General features: G+C 55.9%; 3 protein-coding genes across 6 annotated transcripts; 2 read left to right on the top strand and 1 right to left on the bottom strand.

Moving 5' to 3' along the window:
- Nucleotides 1-515: 515 nt before the first annotated feature.
- Nucleotides 516-4529, top strand: LOC107497548 (FGF1 intracellular binding protein). Of its 3 annotated transcripts, none has more exons than XM_016119499.2 (10): nucleotides 517-694; nucleotides 871-1069; nucleotides 1234-1360; nucleotides 2227-2327; nucleotides 2798-2952; nucleotides 3261-3369; nucleotides 3454-3517; nucleotides 3779-3865; nucleotides 3953-4050; nucleotides 4405-4529. In XM_016119499.2, exons 1-10 carry the CDS (start codon nucleotides 610-612, stop codon nucleotides 4472-4474), a joined length of 1095 nt encoding a protein of 364 aa, XP_015974985.1. In that variant the 5' UTR covers nucleotides 517-609; the 3' UTR covers nucleotides 4475-4529. The 3 variants fall into 3 exon arrangements, with proteins under 3 accessions (XP_015974988.1, XP_015974985.1, XP_015974987.1); XM_016119501.2 differs by having other exon boundaries at nucleotides 518-694; nucleotides 2798-2931; nucleotides 4405-4528; XM_016119502.2 differs by lacking the exon at nucleotides 3953-4050 and having other exon boundaries at nucleotides 516-694.
- Nucleotides 4530-4695: 166 nt separating this feature from the next.
- On the bottom strand, nucleotides 4696-8551 carry CTSW (cathepsin W). 2 transcript variants are annotated; one of them, XM_016119498.2, is made up of 11 exons: nucleotides 8398-8547; nucleotides 7865-8003; nucleotides 7537-7621; nucleotides 6596-6709; nucleotides 6093-6247; nucleotides 5905-6001; nucleotides 5722-5802; nucleotides 5513-5638; nucleotides 5251-5315; nucleotides 5014-5172; nucleotides 4696-4931 (listed from the first exon to the last, which is right to left on the bottom strand). In XM_016119498.2, exons 2-11 carry the CDS (start codon nucleotides 7949-7951, stop codon nucleotides 4815-4817), a joined length of 1086 nt encoding a protein of 361 aa, XP_015974984.1. In that variant the 5' UTR covers nucleotides 7952-8003; nucleotides 8398-8547; the 3' UTR covers nucleotides 4696-4814. The 2 variants fall into 2 exon arrangements, with proteins under 2 accessions (XP_015974984.1, XP_015974983.1); XM_016119497.2 differs by having other exon boundaries at nucleotides 5722-6001; nucleotides 8398-8551.
- Nucleotides 8552-12882: 4331 nt separating this feature from the next.
- Nucleotides 12883-19507, top strand: EFEMP2 (EGF containing fibulin extracellular matrix protein 2). Its single transcript, XM_016119493.2, has 11 exons — nucleotides 12883-13042; nucleotides 13351-13468; nucleotides 13699-13747; nucleotides 14330-14536; nucleotides 15117-15239; nucleotides 15514-15630; nucleotides 15781-15900; nucleotides 17050-17169; nucleotides 17247-17373; nucleotides 17614-17809; nucleotides 18689-19507. Exons 2-11 carry the CDS (start codon nucleotides 13358-13360, stop codon nucleotides 18848-18850), a joined length of 1332 nt encoding a protein of 443 aa, XP_015974979.1. The 5' UTR covers nucleotides 12883-13042; nucleotides 13351-13357; the 3' UTR covers nucleotides 18851-19507.
- The last annotated feature ends 33 nt before the right edge of the window (nucleotides 19508-19540 follow it).

Genomic DNA, 19540 nt, shown 5'->3' with positions numbered 1-19540 from the left:
ACTTCCAACAGAGATCTGAGCCGTGGAATAAGAGAGGTCATTAGTTAGTGGCAGGGGCGGGGGCCGGAGAGGCAGTGTTAAAATCATGGGAGCAAGTGCCCAAGACCCAGGAGAGATGCTCATCCGCAGGATGGACTGAGGGGCTCCCAGGAAGGGTCTTTGGAAGTCGGCCCGAACATTTTTATTGTTGAGAAATGGTTTAGGATTGAACCCTGTGAAACCCCTAAATTTAGGATACAGGTCAATGTAGGATGGCCAGGAAAGGGGCAGAGAAAGCGGGAGTGGGGGGAGGGAACAGGAGCAAGTGACGGCCGGAGGCGTCGATTCCCGACATCCTCTTGCAAACCCGGCTGGGGTCAGGGTGGGAGTAGGGACAGGAGAGGTGGGGATTCCCCCTCCCGCTGAGAGAACGGGCTACCGCACCGCCTCCGCCTTTTCCCTCGCCGTTCCTGCCCCACCTTCTCTGTCCCGGAAGTGGTCCTTCTCTGGCTCCGGGTGCCGGAGCCGAATCTCGGCGCTCCCGGAAGTGGCCTGGAGGCTGCGCGCCCGGCCGGGGCAGTGCTCGCTCCTGCTGGGGCGCTGCAGCCTCACCCGGGTCCGGGCGTCGAGATGACCAGCGAGCTGGATATCTTCGTAGGGAACACGACCCTCATCGATGAGGACGTGTATCGCCTCTGGCTGGATGGTTACTCGGGTCTGTGGGGGGCCGTCTAGGGGAGCCAGTGGGGCTGAGCCTTTGTCTAGAATGGGAGAGGGGGCGGAGCCTGGACTTGAGCTTTTTACCCGGTAGCGAGCAGAGGGAATAAGGGATGTATGGAGGTCGGGGTTGGAATCCCTGGAGGGGCTCTAAGGTCGGCGCCCACTCCACAGTAAACGACGCAGTGGCGCTGAGGGTGCGCTCGGGAATCCTGGAGCAGACGGGCGCCACGGCAGCGGTGCTGCAGAGTGACACCATGGACCACTACCGAACTTTCCACATGCTTGAGCGCCTACTGCACGCACCGCCCAAGCTTCTGCACCAGCTCATATTCCAGATCCCGCCCTCCCGACAGGCTCTGCTCATCGAGAGGTGGGGAAGCCAACCAGTCTGACCAAATACCCATTTTGCAGGCTGAAACTGAGGCTCAGGGAGGGACTGGACTTACCCCGGCCTTGAGAAAGTTGATAACAGAAGGGGCCAAACCCAAGCCCAACCTTTATGGATAGTCAGTAGTGTCCTCTGCCTCCACGCAGGTACTATGCCTTTGACGAGGCCTTTGTGCGGGAGGTCCTGGGCAAGAAACTGTCCAAGGGCACCAAGAAAGACCTGGACGACATCAGCACCAAAACAGGCATCACCCTTAAGAGCTGCCGAAGACAGGTGGGCACTACAGCCTCCTCCCCACCAACGTAACATCTCATCTATAGTCTACCCCTTCACTCCATCCCTTTGGCCACTGTCCCATCTCCAGTCTAGTCCCCTAGCTCTGATTGTGGCAGCAGCTTCATGCGTGGTCTCCTCTGCTGTTTTTGCCTCTTACAAACCATCCCCTACTCTGACCAGAGTGACATTTCAGAAGCTGGGGTCTGACCATAGCTTTCCCCTGCTCATAAACTTTCATTCACTCTAACTCCCTCCTGGAAAGTAACCACACTCTAGCCACACTCCTTGACCTTGACCTTCATACTCTTCCATGATCTGGTCCCTGCCAGCCTCTCTAGGCTTATATTTCCCCAGTGCCCGGCTTTCTTTTGCTCATGCTGCCCATACCTGGAGCGTACCATTCTTAATCATATGAAATCCAGAGTGGGGTCAGGTGTTGCCTCTACAAGCCTTTCTGGTGATGCCAGGGAGAAGTAACCCCTTTCCTGGGCCTTTAGTGTCTTTTCTCTGTCTCCAGTGAGCTTCCTGAATATGGCTTAGCATTTGCTCGTTTTTGCCTTCCTGGGCCTTAGTCCAGCACAAACTTGTGAAGAAATGGAGAGTACAATATTAAAATGGGGATGAATTCAGAGGTAGGAGTGAATAAATGTTTATCTGAGGTAAGATAGCAGAAACCGGTAGATATTCATTCATTGAATTGATAACAAGTAGTAATAACTAATAGTTTATTGAAGGAATAACAGATGCTATATGTAGTGTCTGTTGACTGGTTAGATGGATAGGTAAGGGAGAGTGAGGGACCAACAGTTTCTTGGGTGAGCAGCCTCTGACCAATCCAGCCTCCTCCCCTAATTGCCCTACAGTTTGACAACTTTAAGCGAGTCTTCAAGGTGGTAGAGGAAATGCGGGGCTCCCTGGTCGACAACATCCAGCAACACTTCCTCCTCTCCGATCGATTGGCCAGGTGAGGAACCAAGTGAGAAGCTATTCGTCTCCCCCATTCTGCACACTTGTTCCCTGGACCCCAAGGCTTCTCCACCTGTCCCACCTCAACCCACTTGACCTCCTGGCTGTGTTAGGGAAACGGTCACTCTTAGTCTGTACTTTGGATCAGACTGACCTGAGTTCAAATCCCAGCCTGGTCACTTGCCAACTGGGCTGTTAGGAAGTGCTACATGTAAAGCACATGGCACGGTCCCTGGTGCTTAGAAAGTGCTCAGTAAATGGTAACCATTGCCCTGTGGTCTCCCTCTGTATCCCTAGACCTCTTTGCGCAGATGCGGAGGCCCAGAGGTAGGTGACTTGAAACACGTCACACAGTGAGTTAGGGCAGAGAAAGGCTAGAACTCGGATGCCCAACCAATGTTGCAGGTGGGAGCTGCTTGCTCAGAAGGGACTTTTAGTCCTGACAGGTCCACCCTTTTCTCCCCGCAGGGACTATGCAGCCATTGTCTTCTTTGCCAACAACCGCTTTGAGACAGGGAAGAAAAAACTGCAGTATCTGAGCTTTGGAGATTTTGCCTTCTGTGCTGAGCTCATGATCCAGAACTGGACCCTTGGAGCCGTTGGTGAGGCCCCCACTGACCCAGGTGCCTGGACACCTCCCCACACTCTCAGGGTCTGCTTCTCCCCCAGCACTTTCTCCTGCAGGCCCCCAGTTCCCAGCAGGCCCCCTCCCCAGCCATTTCCGCTCGTAGTCCAGTGTCCCCACATACACCTCGTTTCCAGAGAAAGGGCCCACTACCTCTCTATGGCCTGAGGCAAGTCACTCCACCTCTCTGACACTCTGCTTCCTCTTCCATCTTGGGGTGCCATGAGGTGGTGGGCGAGGAAGGCTAAGGATGTCGCAGGAGGACATTTTATCTCTCACCCCAACTCCCTCATGGGCCTCACTCAGACTCCCAGGTGGATGACATGGATGTGGACTTAGACAAGGAGTTTCTCCAGGACTTGAAGGAGCTGAAGGTGCTCGTGGCTGACAAGGACCTCCTCGACCTGCATAAGAGGTAATCTTGGGTTTGGGGGGGTCTATGGAATCCCCCTGAAGAGAGATTCCAGGAGGCCCTAGGCCTGACCCTGTCTCCCTGCAGCCTGGTGTGCACTGCCCTCCGGGGAAAGCTCGGTGTCTTCTCTGAGATGGAAGCCAACTTCAAGGTCTGTGGCCCAATCCAACCTGTGCCCCTTGGGCATCTTCAGCCTCCAGTGCACTGTCCCACTGGGAACTCATGCTGTAGATTGACCAGCAGGTGGCGCTGCTGCTCCCTCTGCCGGCCTGTGCCGGGGAACCAAGCTCTTAAACTTAGGAGTTATTTGATTGAGGGAGGTGGATGGATTTAGGGAGGGCTCCCCCAGCGTCTGGGCTCAGCCCCATCCTGTGGGCCAGAAGGCAGAACTCCCAGGCTCCCTGCCCCACAGAACCTGTCCCGGGGGCTGGTGAATGTGGCTGCCAAACTGACCCACAATAAGGACGTCAGAGATCTGTTTGTGGACCTCGTGGAAAAGGTGAGCTGTCCTCCCCGTCGCCCACGCACCCCCAGCATGGCCTGTCTCTGAGCTGTACCAGTGCTAGATGTTCCCTTGGGCCCACAGTTTGTGGAGCCCTGCCGCTCTGACCACTGGCCGTTGAATGACGTGCGGCTCTTCTTGAATCAGTATTCGGCATCAGTCCACTCCCTGGATGGCTTCCGGTGAGAGACCCCCAGGCCTCCTGTCCAACTTGGCCTCGCCCTTGCCAGCCTCCTGCCAGGGCCTGGCCCTCCTGCAGACTCAGGGTTCCTTGTTTGCCGCACTGGGGGTGGAGGTCTTTCTGTGGACCCAGAGTCCTGGCTCCACCTCTTAGAAGGTGTGACCTGACCTTGGGCAGGTTCCTTAATCTCTTCATGCTTCAGTTTCCTCATGTGTAGACTGGGAGTGATAATGAGAAGGATCATTAGAATAATGCGAGGATTAACGAGTGAAGGCACTTAGAGCCCTGAGGGCGGTGGGACGACAGGGCGGGCTGCAGTAAACAGCAGCCATTACCATCATCGTTATCATTGCAGGCACCAGGCCCTCTGGGACCGCTACATGGGCACCCTTCGTGGCTGCCTCCTGCGCCTCTATCACGACTGAGGCCCCCTCCCACTGCCCGGCCCACACGCACAATAAAGTTGCCTTGACTTTGGAGGAGCCTGCGCATGGGTGCCGTAGGGTTCGCGTGTGGGAGGTGTGCACGTGTACGCATCGTGTATAAGGATCTGTGTACGTCGGCTCTGCGGGCACCAGGATGTGTCAGGGATGCTGTCCGTGCTCCCCCTGTCCATCTCCCCACCCAGCCACATTCACTCGGAGGACAGGGTCTTATCCTGCTTTATTCAACCTATAGCGAGACGGTTGGGAGGACAGGTGAAGACTTTGGGGTGAGGACAGCAAAGAGGCAGCTGGCATAGCAGGAAGGCACTGAGGGGTAGGCTCAGGGAGGGCAGGAGACTTGCTGCTGCTTCCTCTTGACTGGATGGGTCACTCGGGCAGTAAGTGGGTACTTGGTGATGCCGCAGGCATTGCTCCCTCGGTGCAGCCGGAAATAGCCCTAGAGAGTTAATGGACATCAGGACCAGAAGGTGGGGAGAGGCCCATCCTGCCCTGTCCCCCCTGCAATAGAGCACACTCACCTTCTCACCCCAGCTGGCCCCCCAGGAGTTCTTCAGGATCCAGTATGGGATGGAGTGACGAGATCTGCTCTTACCAAAACCCACCAGCAGGACAGAATGATCCACAAGGCGGGGGTCGCAGTTGCTGGATGTGGCCTTGATCACACCTGTCTGGTATTGCTGCAGGAGCAGGGGCTCTGAGTCTGGGGCCATCTCCTCTATGCGTCCTTCCCCCACTCCCTAACCTGTCCTACCTACCTGCAGTTGCTTCATGTTGATGGTCACAGTGATGGGGCCCTCAGTGGCCAGGTACCTGGCAATGTCTGGGAATAGAAGATGCCATCAGTCCTTGCCTATCCTGTGCCCCCTGCTCTCAGCTCATGGGTGTCTCTCTCTTCCCCACCCTCATCCTTCTATCTCTGTCTATATCAAGGTTTGTCTGGCTCTGTCTTGGTCTGTCTCTGTGACCCCCACCCCTTCCCCCACCCTATGCCCGTCCAGGTCTCCACCCCGCTCGCACTCATCTCGCAGTCCGGCAGCATGATGAAATCCTGGATCCAGGCCACCTTTTTATGCTCCTTGGCCCGGCACTTGCGGGTTCTGACATTCCCCTGGTATGGGTAGTCCTTTTCGCTGGCCAGGCCGCCTGGAGACAAACAAAGCCAGGAGCGGACTCAGCTCTGGAACATCCCCCCACTCCACAGCCACCCAGAGAGACTGGGTACTCACTGTTGTTGAGGACAGTTATGAAGGCGTCCCAGACGAAGCCGCCCTCGCAGCCATTCCCACAGCGGTGACAGTCGAGTAGCTCTGGCGCAAAAAGGGACAGTGGGTTGCCAAGCTCCAGGCCCCATCCTCCCATCGGACAGTGGGTGGCCAAGCCCCAGGCCCCATGCCCCCTCTCAGCCTTACCCTGCACGGAGAGTTCCACAGACTGGTGGTGTTTAATGCCCCACAGGGCCTCGATGTTGCCCGCTGCCGCCATGGCCCAGCAGCACTTGCAGTCTTTCTGATGGGGGGGAGTGTAGGGCTGGGTAAGTGGTCCAAGCCTTGCCCTTCTCCTCTTCCTCCCACCACTGGGGCTGGGTAGGGGCCGATACCTGGTCCTTGACAGAGGAGATGACACCCGACTTCTTCCGCCAGTCACAGGTGCGGGGCACTGACTCACTCCACTCATCAGACCCTACCTTTCTGTCCATGTTGGGGGCCCTTCCAGCTGCCACTGGATGCCCATAGAGCTGGCTAAACTCCTCCTCTGGGGGATAGATGGGACAACCAGGGTCACAATATTGACGCTTTCTCCCCCATGTTCTGCTCCTCCCTCTCCAGCCATCCATATCCTTGGCCATTTGAGTCCCCATAATACCCTGGGAGGCGAAGGCAAGGATGCCAAGGCCTCAGAAGAGACTGTGTTCCTTGCTGGGGTGAATTTCCCTGCACCTGCTGCCTTGTCCCTGAGCTGGGCTGGGACACAGACCTCTGGTCCGCAGGGTCCCTCTCTGGGAAATAAACACCAAATGTCTGCCATGTCCATCTCCCAGTATCCCTGGATGAAGCTCCGCTTCCACACCCACCGCCTAGAGGCTAGGAGGCATCCTCGTACCTGTCAGGTCACTGAATGGGGTCACCCCGAACTTGGCTGTGCCCAGGTCCTCTTCCTGCTGCTGCTGAGCCCTGGCCAGGTTGTGCGCAAAGATGTTCAGGCGGTGAGCATACTCTGCATCAAAAGGGGGTTGTTCTAAGCTGGCTCCCAGCCCCCTGGGGGCAGGAAGTGGCCACTTGGCTGAGCATCGTCCTGCCCACACTTGCCTAGATGAGCCCATGCTCCTTTCCTGTGGCTCCTTTAGGCCCTGCTGCAGATACCTGGGTCAAGGAAGTGGCTCCCAGCCCACCTAGGGTTGGGTTTTCTGAGAAGGTAGGAAGGGGGTGGGGGGAAGCCAAGTAATGGATCCGAAGGCAGAGTGACTCAGAGGGGAAAGATGGGTGTTTGGAGACCCATTTCCTGCTGGGTCACCTTCACTTCTACTTTACACCTCTGACCGCAGGTCTGGAGATAGGATGTGGTGAGGGCGGGCAGGGTGGGGTCCAGGTCCCTGGCATAGGCATCGTGGGCTGAAAGAGGCCCACAGATTATCCCCCCAAGGGAGATGAGACCCAGAGAGGATGGGAGCAAGGCTGGCCAACTCATGGGGCAGAGAGGGAATCCCCAATTTGGGGACAGAATGGGTATCTTTGGGTGTTTGCTAAGTGAATTCATGATTACGTGGTCTCCTCCCTGCTGCCTGGAGTCACTGGAAAGTGCCTTTGAAGGTGAGGTGTCCTGTAGGACTGTGTAGACCCCCAACAGCTGCCACCTCCCTCCAAGTTCATGGTAAATAATGACCCTGTCCCACTTGGGCATCCATGGAACCAGGGGGTATACCTCAGCCCTGCTGCTGTCCTGAGTGGCCTTAGCTAGGCCCATACCCATCCTGAGCCTTGATTTCCTCGCCTATTATGTGGGAGAGATGGGGTTGGACTGGAGATACACAGGTCCCATGATACCTGCTGGGTTCAAGTAACTCCGGTTGTACTGGGTCTGGAATAAAGCGAAGACCTCTTTCAGCTCCAGTGGCTGGGGACCTGGGTCCTGGAAGGAACCGGGGTGGGAGGGATTCGGTGACCACATCACAGCTCCCAGCTGGGCAAGGACTGAGCTAGATCTTCCAGTTGGCCTGTTCTGTCTCCCTGTGTGGGCTTGGCCACATCAGTCACCTCTCCGGTCTCGGTCGCTCCCTCTGAGACATGGGAACGAGGCAGTTTCTGAAGGGGTGAGTCCCAGGCGTGGGGCTTACAGAGCGAAAGGTGTGGGGAGCAGGTTGTGGGCACTTACCTGGCTCCTGAGGGAGCCCTCGATGCCTTGGGCCAGGCTTGCCACCAGCAGGGCCAGAAAGCAGGAGAGATGGATCGTTGGTGTCATGGTGCTGCCAGAATGCTGGGGGCAGGAAGCTATGCAGACCAAGCTGGAGGGGCTGAGAGGGTGGAGCTGGAGAAACCACGAGGGGGAAACCAGGCCGGGAGGGGAAGGTGGACTCCTCAAGCGAGAGGCATTCAGACTTTTGTCCGTACAGGGCCTTCTGCCTATCTATCCCCCACCCCAGCCCTTTTTCTTTATTCAACAGAGGCGCTCTGCCCACCCGGTTCTGGGGTATTCTTATACAAAAATAGATCTGTCCTTAAGGCAACATGAGACAGGTCCTAGGACTGCAGTGACCTAGGGCCCTCAGTGTCGTGACAGGGAAGCCCAGGGGGCTATGGGAGCCACAGGCCCCTGACAACTGGGTATGGATGGAAAGTGGTCAGTGCCCCTTGGGGAAGCACTCTTGCTCATCTTAAGAAGCTTAGGCAGCTCAAGGGTCAGGTTACCTCGAAGAAGCTCCCTCATCTTCTGGTGCAACCTGGAGCCCCGGACCCCCTGCTGTGCCTTCAGGGCATGTCACCTCCCTTCAGACTGATGCAGAAAAGGATCAATTCCTCCCCCTCCAGTGGCCCTGGACTGAGGGTGAAGGTGTTCTTGACTGAATGCAGGAAAGCGGTCAAATGCAGTTCAGAGTCAGCATCAAAAGAAAAGGTTGTTAGAGAAAGTTTAACACCCTATAGACCGAGAAAAAGACCAAAGCAGAAAGCAAAGACAGGAAGCCCTGAGTGTTCAGGGAATTCAGTTTGTATATCATTCTCAGTTTCTGCATTAAAGACTTTGTTTACCCATTTTCCTTTGACAGTACGGGTATACAGTGTGAAAGGGTAAGAGCATGCAGTGAGAAAGGCCTGCTGGCAATTCCCGGCCTTTAATCCATAGGTTCCCCATCATTTTAGCCATAAGGGATGAATGATTTTGTTTACTTTGTGTAGAGTGCGACTTAAAAACTCTCTTTTCCTCTTTTCCTTTCATTGTATACATAAATGATTTGTTAGTAATCCCAGCAGAAATCTTCCCTTGTTCTGTAGGTTCAGGCAATAGAGCTGATCAGCATATTGCAGTCTGAATGTAGCTTGATTGAACATTTAGCTCTCTTGCCTCCTCCCTATATTACAACCACGCCAGAGGTGCCTGATGCACCTGTGTTCTCAGCACCCAGGATGGGGCTGGGCATGGAGTGGGCTTGATGAGTGTTTGTTGTGTTTGTTGACTGAACAACTGGCCATCATGGGCTTTAAACAGGGAAGTGCAAGGTCTAGGAGACAGCGAGCAGCAGCTACTGCCTCTTTCTGACCCTCGTTCCTGTCACAGTCCAGCGATGAGAATGAGGGGTCCGGATAGGCCTCAGGGGACAGAAAGGTAGCAGAGTTGGCAACTCAGACAGAGCAAGGCCAAAGCCTGTGAGGCTAAGGGCTGAGCAGGAGTGTTAACACCTTTCCTGCTGCCTGGGTTCTAGGAGTCCTTGGGCTGGGGATCCCTCCCTTATGAGGCTCCAGGCTGGGAACCAGGGCCCCAACATCAGAGATGGGTGAGAAAAAACGGCTTTCCAGAGGTTCCATGGGAGAGAGGGAAGGGCGGAGGGCTCTGATCATCGATTCGTGTACTCATGACCTCATTTCTTCATTCATTAGGAATCTTTCCAAGGCTGTGAGGTCCCATTGTGCTACACCACCCCCACTCTCACCAAGGGACTCTCCTCTATTTGGAAAAAAAGAGCCATGCTGCCTTTATTGAAATGCAGTAGACAGACCCATCTGCAGAAGGGTAACTGGCACCACGGTTCTAGAGCCCAGTAATGTGCCCCAAGCTGGGCTTGGGCTGTGTGTGACCTATGACTAAGGCCCCTTATCTCAACCCTCAGAGCTAGAGGTCCTGCTGTGGGCACTAAAGGGGTATAACAAAATCTGTCTCTGTGGTGGTGGGGCTTGTGAAAATTTGGGGTAGGAAGGACTGGGGCTGTGGGGCTAGGTGGCCTTCAGTAAATGTGAGCCAGGGGATTTTAGTCTGTTTTGATGAGTGCCGTGCCCCTGGTGCCCAGCACAGAGCTTTTCCAAGGTGGCCACTTATTGAGTAAATGAATTAACTTCCTCACTCGCTCACTCATTTGTTAATTCACTTATTCATCCTGCATTTCCTGGCTGGCATGCAGTAGGGGCTAGGCCAATGACCCAGGGGTCTCAGGCTCACTGTCTGGGAGGAGCTTACAACCTGGTTGGAGAGAGAGACACCAGTCAACATAAGGCCTGGTGAACCTAGTGCAGAGGGATGAAGGCAGGGAGGTCAGGAAAGGTGTTCTGAGGAGGCAACTCTGAGTGGCAGGTGACCCCCAGGCCTAGTAGTGCAAAGATAGAGAGGTTCGGGTCCAAGTTTGAGATGCCAACTTATGCACTCAGTCATTCCCTTTGGATGCTTATCTCTAAGTAGCAGTGGCTACTCCTTTGAGTGGAATGACATTGTAGAGCACCTTTGAGCTTGGCCGGCACAGAGTAGGTGTTCAAATGATGGGCCCTTAATGCTCTACTGTGGGGCAAAGAGCCCAGAAAATCTTAGAGTCAGAAGGACTTGAGTTCAAATCCTGTCCTTACTACTCTGGCTGTGCCTGGACAAATCTCAGCCTCTCTCATCTCTGAAACGGGGTGATAATGGCACCGCTTCACTGGCTTGGCAGGAAGAGTACATGAGGTGAATGCTGATGCCCGGAATGGCTAGATCTTGATAATCAAGCACTAACATTTTCATTGTTTTTTTAAATAATGACTCGACCCCAAAGTCTTGAAAACTCATATTCGAAAAGATATTTGCACACCAATGTTCATAGCAGCATTATTCACAGTGGCTAGGACATGGAAGCAACTGAAGTGTCCTACGATAGAGGATTGGTTAAAGAAGCTGTGGTACATATACACAGTGGAATATTACTCAGCCATAAGAAGAGATGAAATACTGCCACGTGCAACAACATGGATGGACCTTGAAATAATCGCACTAAGTGAAATAAGCCAAATAGAAAAGGTTGAAAATCACATAATATCACATATGTGGGATATAAACCTAAAAGGAACAAATGAACAGGACAAACTCGTGGACATAGACAACGGACTGGTGGTTACCAGAAGGGAGGGGGGAGAGGGAAAATAAAAAAATAAAATAAAAATTACATATATAATATGAAAAAATAATAAACTGGCATTTAAAAAATATAAATAACAACTTGATTGAAATATATAATTCACATTGCATGAAATTCACCTTTCGAAAGTGCATTTCACTGGGTGAATTTGCATAATTGTTCAACCATCAACTCTCAACATCTCAAAAGAAACCCCATACCCCTTAACAGTCGCTCCTCGTTCCCTTGTCTCCTGGCAAACGTTAGTCTAGTTTGTCTCTCAGAGTTACGAATTCTGAATGTGTCATATAAACGGAACATGTGGCCTTTTGTATCTGGCTTCTTTCACATAGTGTAATATTTTCAAGATTCATTCATGTCATAGCACATATCAGTACTTCATTCCTTTTTATGGCTGAATAATATGCCATCATTTTTTATCCATTTATAAACATTTTGTTTATCCATTCATCAATTGATGGACATGTTTTCCGTTCCCCTGGGTGTATACCTAGGAGTGAAATTGCTGGGTGACACAACATTTTGAGGACCTGCCAGACTGTTTTCCAAAGTGGGTACACCCTCTTACATTCCCACCACAGTGTACGAAGGCTCCAATTTCTCCCTATGCTCGTCAACACTTGTTATTGTCTTTTGGTTTTAAATACCCATTACTTTAGCCTCCTCACCGAAGTAGCTCAGAAGAATTTGGAGGGTGGGGGAGACACTCTCCGGTTCACCTTGAACCTTCACCTTGAATCCTAAGGGGGCTCACTTCGGAACCCACCGGCAAGTACCCTCTTCAGCACAACCCATTTCCCGGCTGGGCTGCGTCCAGGAAGATCGCGTGGATAAACAAGGATGGTAAAGGGAAGGGAGGGCTCGGCAGTTCCCGCACGCCGTCTGTCCCCAGGCAGGGATCCCTGGACACGCGGCTCTTTCCCGTCTGGTCCCGCCCTGAGACGTGGGCAGGGCGAGACCCGGCCCCTTCCTGGGAGCCAGCTCCGCCCAAACTCCTCCCCACAAGGCGCGCCCTCCTCTAGGAGGGGGGAGGCGGAAACGCGGAGTGTGAGGGCGGGGCAGGAGCTGGCTGGAGACCCTGGCGTCCTGCACGCCAGAGTTTATCCCTGCCTTCCTTTTCAGGGGCTTCCATTCATTCAGGGCCAAAAGAGAACTGCCGTCACCTCCCCCAAACTGTTGTAGCCTCTAGGACAGAGGACTCAAAGAGGCTACCCTGGAGTGAAGGGTCCACCTGGTTGTAGATAGCCCTGGGGATGGAGGGGAGAAGAGACAGAGATGAACAGCTCTAGGCCTGGGAGTGTCACGTTTTCGGGAGAGGGTCTGGGGACCCTGGATGAAGTTTTGGTATTTCCAGAGTGACTGTCCAGGTGCACAAAATAAAATTCTGGAGGGTCTAGATTGAGGACCTGGAAGCCCCAGCGTTAGGTTAGGTCTAGGTGCCCAGAATGACATTCTGAGAGGCAAAGACAGAGTCTGAGGGCCCCGGCATTAAGATGTGGGTGCACAGGAAAGAATTCTGGGGGCGCATATTAGGTAGGGTCTGAGTGCACAAGATGACATGGGGTGCACAAAGCGAGGACCTGGGGACTCCTGGGCCGGGTGTATCTGGGGGCCTGGCATCACGGCTAATGTCCCCAGGATCGAGCGCTAGGGGACCCTGGCCCAGCGCCGGTAGGCGGCTCCCGGCGGCGCCGCGGGGGACCGGGTGGGGGCCTGCGGCCGGCCGGGGGCGGAGAAGCGGGGGGTCGGGGTCCCTCCCCCTGGCGCGGGCTCAGGAATCCGCCGAGGGGCGGGCGGAGGCGCCGGGGTGGGCCGCACCGCGGCGGGCGGGCGGGCCGGGGGCGCTTCCTGGGGCCGCGCGTCCAGGGAGCTGCGCCGTCCGTCCGTCCGCCTGTCCGCAGGCACTACCCGAGCCAGCCGAGCAGCCGGAGCCCTGGGCCGCGGGGGCGTCGCGGGCCCAAGTGAGTGGCGGTCCATGGAGGGAGGGCGGGAGCCGGAGTCTCGGCCGAGTAGGCGTCAGCGAGGAGCCAAGAGAGGCCTGCGCTCCTCTGCCCGCGCCACTGGGGGACCAGGCGGGGGCGGGGCGGCCCCAGGCGGGTGGGCCCCCAACCCCGGCCTGCGTGAGGAGTCGGCCCTCCGCCTTGGCAGGCTCCGGGGCTTCCAATGTGGTCCCGACTGGGAGGCGGCTGGGGTCAGGGCTCTGAGACCTGGTACAGGGAATGGGGCTGCCGTGGCAGAGGCGCCCTGACCCCTGCCAACCACCTCCCAGCCCCAGGATGCTCCCCTTCGCCTCCTGCCTCCCCGGGTCTCTACTGCTCTGGGCGCTGCTGCTGTTGCTCTTGGGGGCAGCGTCTCCCCAGGATTCGGAGGAGCCCGACAGCTACACGGTGGGGACCGTGGGGCCACTGGCCTGGGATGGGATGGGCAGGGACATAGAGAGCAGGATCCTGGGGTGGCTGCTGCTGGGGAAGATTCTCCCCTCCCCTGGTTGGTGGAGCAGCTGGGGCCATTGTTTGGAGCAGTCCCGGGAGGGCGGCCAGGCTCAGGGCCCTAGTCTTGGCCTGGTCAGTTGGAGGGGACAAGGGGTGAACACTGGCCACTGCTGGTCCCCTTGTAGGAATGCACAGATGGCTATGAGTGGGACCCCGACAGCCAGCACTGCCGGGGTGAGTGTGCCTCGGGGACTGACCTACCCCACGAATGGGGAAGGGGATTGCAACCCCAGCTCCAAGAGCTGCAGCAGGAGCCGAGGGGCCTGTCCTCTGCCCAGCTCCGCTTTGCTGAGGCCAGATCTGGTTCTCTACGGGCCAGCTCAGCTAGGGGTGGAGAAGCCGTCCAGGCCCCTCCCTCTCAGGAGAAACCCAGGACACCCTGCCCCCACCTCTGAGTAGGCAGGAGAGCAACAGGGCACTGCCAGAAGGAGCATTCTCCTACCCAGCTCTGTCCCATCCAGGTCCCAGGAGGGCAGTGTCTTCGGGGGTGGGTAAGGAAACTTACACAGCAAGTTTTGGGGAAGGATAGAGACTCTCTTGGGGGTAAGAGAATGGGGTGACTGTAGGAACAGCCACTCCACCACCAGCCCTGGCAGGCCCTCGGGAGGGGTCCTGGGCAGACAGCTTTAACTTGTTGAGAGGGTAGGCCCTGCCATGGTCACACAGCTTAAGGAAGGCCGAGCTGGGCTCCTGCCTCCCACCCCCTCCATAGCCAGCCCAGGAGACTGGCTGTGCCCAGCAGGCCCCTCTCTGCAGATGTCAACGAGTGCCTGACCATCCCCGAGGCCTGCAAGGGGGAAATGAAATGCATCAATCACTATGGGGGCTACTTGTGCTTGCCCCGCTCGGCTGCCGTCATCAACGACCTGCATGGCGAGGGACCACCACCGCCAGTGCCCCCTGCTCAACATCCCAACCCCTGCCCATCAGGCTATGAGCCTGATGAGCAAGAGAGCTGTGTGGGTGAGTGAGGAGGGTCCCCCTGGAGCCAAGGGTTTCGGTCCTCCCAAGCATCTTATCATTGCATCTTAAAAACTCAGACCTCATGTTCCTCTCTTGCTCAGAAGCCTCCTCCAGGCTGCTGGGGTAACATCCAGACCCTCACTTTGTGTGGGGCCCCGGCCCTTGTCCCACTGCCCCAGCCAGCCTCTGGGCCCCTCTCCTCTACTGTGGCAGACACACTGTAAGAGTCTGCCTCTCAGCCTCTGTCCCAGCCCACTTCCTGTCTGGCCCCATGTCTGGGTACCATGGGTCTTGGGGGAAGGCTCTAGAATCAGTGCTCCAAGGACTATGGTTTGGGCCTTGATTCCAGTGCTTCCCCAGCAAGGTGTCCCACAGGTTAGGGGTGGTTTTCCCATTGACTCCCAGGCCAATAGACTGTTATTTGTGCTGCTGGGAAGGTCTAATCCATGTGTTCCTGTTTTGGGGGTACATCACCCACACACTCATGTGAGTGGTTCATGCCCTGTGTCCTCCAACACTGAGGTGTCAGGTGGGGTGGCGCATGAGCTCCCAGGCACGGACTGAGTGCTGTCTCCTGCAGATGTCGACGAGTGTGCCCAGGCCCTGCACGACTGCCGCCCCAGCCAGCAGTGCCACAACCTGCCTGGTTCCTACCAGTGCACCTGCCCCGATGGCTACCGCAAGATCGGGCCTGAATGTGTGGGTGAGTCCAGGAGCAGCCTCTCCAGTCCCTATTCTGTGCCCCTGGCCTGGCTCTCGCCCTAGCTCCTGAACCCCATTCCAACCCACCCCAGGCTTCACCTCCCGTCCCCGGCCACCTGTCACCAGACATATAACTTTAGATGTATGCATGGGTCCTGGCTGACCTGGCCCAGCCCCCAGACACAGACAAGACTGAGTGGTGAGGCCTTGAGTCTTAGCCGGCTTGGGCCTCACCTGACTTCCGCCTTGTCCTCCTCCTCCTGCTTCCATCCCAGATATAGACGAGTGCCGCTACCGCTACTGCCAGCACCGCTGCGTGAATCTGCCCGGCTCCTTTCGCTGCCAGTGTGAGCCTGGCTTCCAGCTGGGACCCAACAACCGCTCCTGTGTAGGTGAGGCTGGGCTGGGCCGGGCTCCTGGGTCCTGGGCAGCGTGATGTGGGGCGGGGAGCTTCCTTCCTGACCGGCCCAGAGGAACAGGTGAAATAGGGGCTCTGGACTGTTCCTTGGCTTTCACTCCTCTGTTTTTCCTGGAACCCCAAGATGTGAATGAATGTGACATGGGGGCTCCATGCGAGCAGCGTTGCTTCAACTCCTATGGGACCTTCCTGTGTCGCTGCCATCAGGGCTACGAGCTGCACCGGGATGGCTTCTCCTGCAGTGGTGAGAGCCCCACCCCTGCCAAGAGTTCCTCCGTTGGTCCCAGGGCCCGTGTCCCCTGCCACACGGTCCCGCATTTGATGCCTCCATGTCTTGTACGTTCTGCACCCATGTACCTCCTATGTACTCCAGCCTCAGCTGGCTGCAGAACTCCTGGCCTGGTGGGGAAGGCACAGAAGGGAGCAGTTAGGTTCCCGCTGAAGCTCAGCGGGTAGACTGAGCAAGGTGTGGGTGCCCCCTCCCGCCCCCAAGTCAGGCTGACCTGCATTTGAATCCTGGGTTAAGGCAAGTCACTCTTCTCTCTAAACCCATTTACTCATCTGTAAAAGGGACTGTCTTGAGGATGAAGTGGGAAAATGACAAAGGACAGGCTTCATCAAGCCCCAAGCGAGAACACTTCAAGTAAATACTGTATACACAGAAATTGCCCTGTGCAGACACTTCCCTTATGTGCTCAGCCTCATTTAGTCCTGCCAACAATCCTATGAAGTATGATTGCAAAATGAGTACATTAATATCTCCTTCAAGGTTTATGGGGAGGATTATAAGAAAATAGTCAGCATAAAGTGAGGTTGAGAGACTCGCCCGGGGTCTCACAGCTAGGGTGAGACGGGGCCAGGGCTCCATCCCGACGTTCTCATTCCACGTCAAGCGGCCACGTACCGTTTACGTTATGCCTTGCCGCTGAGTGAGGCCCCGCTGGTGCCTGGCTCGGTGCTGGGCAGCATGAGGGAAACCAGAGCAGAAGACCTGGCTCCCGCTGTGCACTTCACAGTCGGCAGGAGGCACCTGCACCTGGGCCGATCGTGGGTTGCAGGAATTGGGCAAGTTACTGAAAACCGGAGCAGACTGGGGCATGAAGGCTCAGCTCGTGTAACCCACTCATTTTATTGACAGAGAAATCGAGGTTTCCAAAACTCAAAGTCGGTAAGATGTAAAGCCAAGCCTCTAGGCTCCCGGTGCTTTCATTTAGTTTAGTCTTACAAAGAGAGAGGACTGTAAGCTGGTCAGTCTGGGCAGAATTTTGAATTCTGTCCCCTTACTGTGCGCCTTGGATGGCTTGTCCCATGCCCCCAACATGGGGCTGGGCTCCCTCCATAAACATTTGTGGGACTGAATTGACCCAGAGTTGTCATGTCCACTCCCCCTCAGATATCGACGAGTGCAGCTACTCCAGTTACCTCTGCCAGTACCGCTGTGTCAACGAGCCAGGACGCTTCTCCTGCCACTGCCCGCAGGGCTACCAGCTGCTGGCCACACGCCTCTGCCAAGGTACAGGTTGCCCAGGGCAGGGTGGTGTCAGGGGTCGATGGCCTGACGTCTGGGTTCCAGCCCCTCTTCCCTGACAGACATTGATGAGTGTGAGTCTGGTGCACACCAGTGCTCTGAGGCCCAGACTTGTGTCAACTTCTACGGGGGTTACCGCTGTGTGGACACCAACCGTTGCGTGGAGCCCTATGTCCAGGTGTCTGACAAGTGAGTCGACTTGACGCTAGGCCCTCATCTAAACTACAACTCCCACAGGGCTCTGGGGCTGGCTGGCATTTATTAGGGCTGGCAAGTGCCCAGAGGGCTGATGTGAGTTGTAGTCCATGGCTAAACTATGCATGCTTTATAGGAGTGGGAGAATCCTTCTGAGATTCCTAATTTGGGGGATGGGCCAAATGTGTGGAATGGGCAAGGACCTCATTTGTATCCGCATCTCGGGGTCCCTAGTCGCTGCCTCTGTCCCGCCTCCAACCCCCTGTGCCGGGAGCAGCCCTCGTCCATTGTGCACCGCTACATGAGCATCACCTCAGAGCGGAGCGTGCCCGCGGACGTGTTCCAGATCCAAGCGACCTCTGTCTACCCCGGCGCCTACAATGCCTTTCAGATCCGGGCGGGAAACTCACAGGGGGACTTCTACATCAGGGTAAGGCTTTCCCCCACCCCCACCCCTCAAATGACATGCATAATCCAAAAGTGAATTCCAGGAAGCTTTAAGTGGGAGATTGTTTATGGCACCATGCCCCGCCTCTTCTCAAAGCCCCGCCCCCAGGAGGCAGAATTTCCGTAGAAAGGTAGGAGTGGTTCCTTCCTAATTCCCTTGGTACAGACTACAGATTGTTAAGTACAGTTCTGATGAGGCACTCACACAGACACTGGGGTTTGAGTCCCCTCCACTGGTTTCCGTATCTGGCCTCAATTTCTTCACTCTCAGTAGAAGAGGCCGACAGGAGAAGCCTTCCAAGTTAGCAGAGCAGAGATGCAGCAGGGCAAGCATGTGGGGCTGGGCCTTGGAGACACAGGCAGCCAGGGTTGGTGGTGGGGCCTGGGGTCAGAGACTCCGCTCTGCCGGTGGAGCTCTTCGGAGGGAGAGTCCAGGTCTGATTCGCAGTGAGAGGGGCAAGGGTCTGTCTGGGAGGTGTTTCTTTTCTTTCTGAAATCGAATGCTTAGAAGGGGAGTCTGCCTGCTCCAGGCCGCCAAAGGCCCCACCGGTCCCTAAAGCCTCACGCCTGGCCCTGAATCATCAGTTGACTCTGATTAGACAAAAAAACTAGCTGGAAAGTGTGGGAAGAGCACCAGTGGGAGATTTCTGAGGACAGGAACCTGGGTACTGGAGAGACAAGATGGCGAGAGTGTCGTAGAGCCGGACGAGAGCCTGGGGTCACAGCCTGGCTGGGGCTCTCTATCCACTTCACGGCCAACTGGTTGTGGGTGCAAAGCATGGGGCAGGGAGGTGAGGCTTGGGAGGGTCCTGGCCCACAGGTTGATGCAATCTACATGTCCCCCACCCATTGTGCCCTGCAGCAAATCAACAATGTCAGCGCCATGCTGGTCCTCGCCCGGCCTGTGACGGGCCCCCGGGAGTATGTGCTGGACCTCGAGATGGTAACCATGAACTCCCTCATGAGCTACCGGGCCAGCTCTGTACTGAGACTCACCGTCTTCGTGGGGGCCTACACCTTCTGAGGCGTGGGGGGTGCCCTCAGGGAGGGGGAGGTCCCTGTAGCCAAGGAGCCTGGGGCTCAGGGATGACTGTTCTGCTAAAAGAAAAGATGCTATTGTGAAGGGTAGAGAGAGAAAGGCAATAAAGGGAGAAAGAAGGAGTCCTGGTGGCTGAGGTGGGTGGGAAACCCTGTAGAGAACCCCAGACTGGGGACAGGGCCAGGCTTGCGGGAGGCGGGCCAAGTCCACCTAAAGCAGGGTCAGCTCAGGCCCGAGGGAGCCCCACTGATAGGAGTTAGGAGCTGTGTCCCCAAGGCTAGGATTGGTCTATGGACCATGGACATCAGAATTGCTGTGAGAAAGGAGGTAATAACGCTGCAAACTCCAGGCCCTCGCAAGAATCTGGGCTCGGCTGGTTTGCAGGGAGCCTGAGAAAGCCCGCTCTGCACAGTGCCGGGAGGCTCTGGGTTTCAACCTTAGCTGGGCCTCAAACTATCAGTGTGGACAAACTCTAGTAGCTCCCTGGGCCTCAGTTTTCTAATCCATATAATGAGGCAAGTGGACTGTTAGAGCAGCTCTTTTTCAAACTTTTTCTTGTCCAAGCTATAGGACCTTTTATCAAAGGAAATTTTGTTTGATCAGGGACCCCCTGCGGATATAAACTAGATTCGAAGTTGCAAATGCCTCCCTGCCTCCACCTCCCTGCCAGTCTCG

This window comes from Rousettus aegyptiacus, unplaced genomic scaffold (assembly GCF_014176215.1).
Source record: "Rousettus aegyptiacus isolate mRouAeg1 unplaced genomic scaffold, mRouAeg1.p scaffold_m13_p_5, whole genome shotgun sequence".
NCBI classification, from domain to species: domain Eukaryota; kingdom Metazoa; phylum Chordata; class Mammalia; order Chiroptera; family Pteropodidae; genus Rousettus; species Rousettus aegyptiacus.
Note: the sequence above shows the minus strand (reverse complement) of the source record. Positions and strands in the feature narration are given on the sequence as shown.

Excerpts from the sequence above, each read along its gene's own strand:
- CTSW (XM_016119497.2), bottom strand. The coding sequence starts at position 7,951 with ATGACACCAACGATCCATCTCTCCTGCTTTCTGGCCCTGCTGGTGGCA. Across the intron at positions 6,710-7,536 it reads GAGTTACTTGAACCCAGCAG|AGTATGCTCACCGCCTGAAC; the intron begins GTATCATGGGAC and ends CTTTTGATGCAG. Across the intron at positions 5,639-5,721 it reads CATAACTGTCCTCAACAACA|GCGGCCTGGCCAGCGAAAAG; the intron begins GTGAGTACCCAG and ends GTTTGTCTCCAG.
- EFEMP2 (XM_016119493.2), top strand. The coding sequence starts at position 13,358 with ATGCTCCCCTTCGCCTCCTGCCTCCCCGGGTCTCTACTGCTCTGGGCG. Across the intron at positions 15,901-17,049 it reads GGATGGCTTCTCCTGCAGTG|ATATCGACGAGTGCAGCTAC; the intron begins GTGAGAGCCCCA and ends ACTCCCCCTCAG. Across the intron at positions 17,810-18,688 it reads AGGGGGACTTCTACATCAGG|CAAATCAACAATGTCAGCGC; the intron begins GTAAGGCTTTCC and ends TGTGCCCTGCAG.
- LOC107497548 (XM_016119499.2), top strand. The coding sequence starts at position 610 with ATGACCAGCGAGCTGGATATCTTCGTAGGGAACACGACCCTCATCGAT. Across the intron at positions 2,953-3,260 it reads TGAGGCCCCCACTGACCCAG|ACTCCCAGGTGGATGACATG; the intron begins GTGCCTGGACAC and ends GGCCTCACTCAG. Across the intron at positions 3,866-3,952 it reads TTGTGGACCTCGTGGAAAAG|TTTGTGGAGCCCTGCCGCTC; the intron begins GTGAGCTGTCCT and ends TTGGGCCCACAG.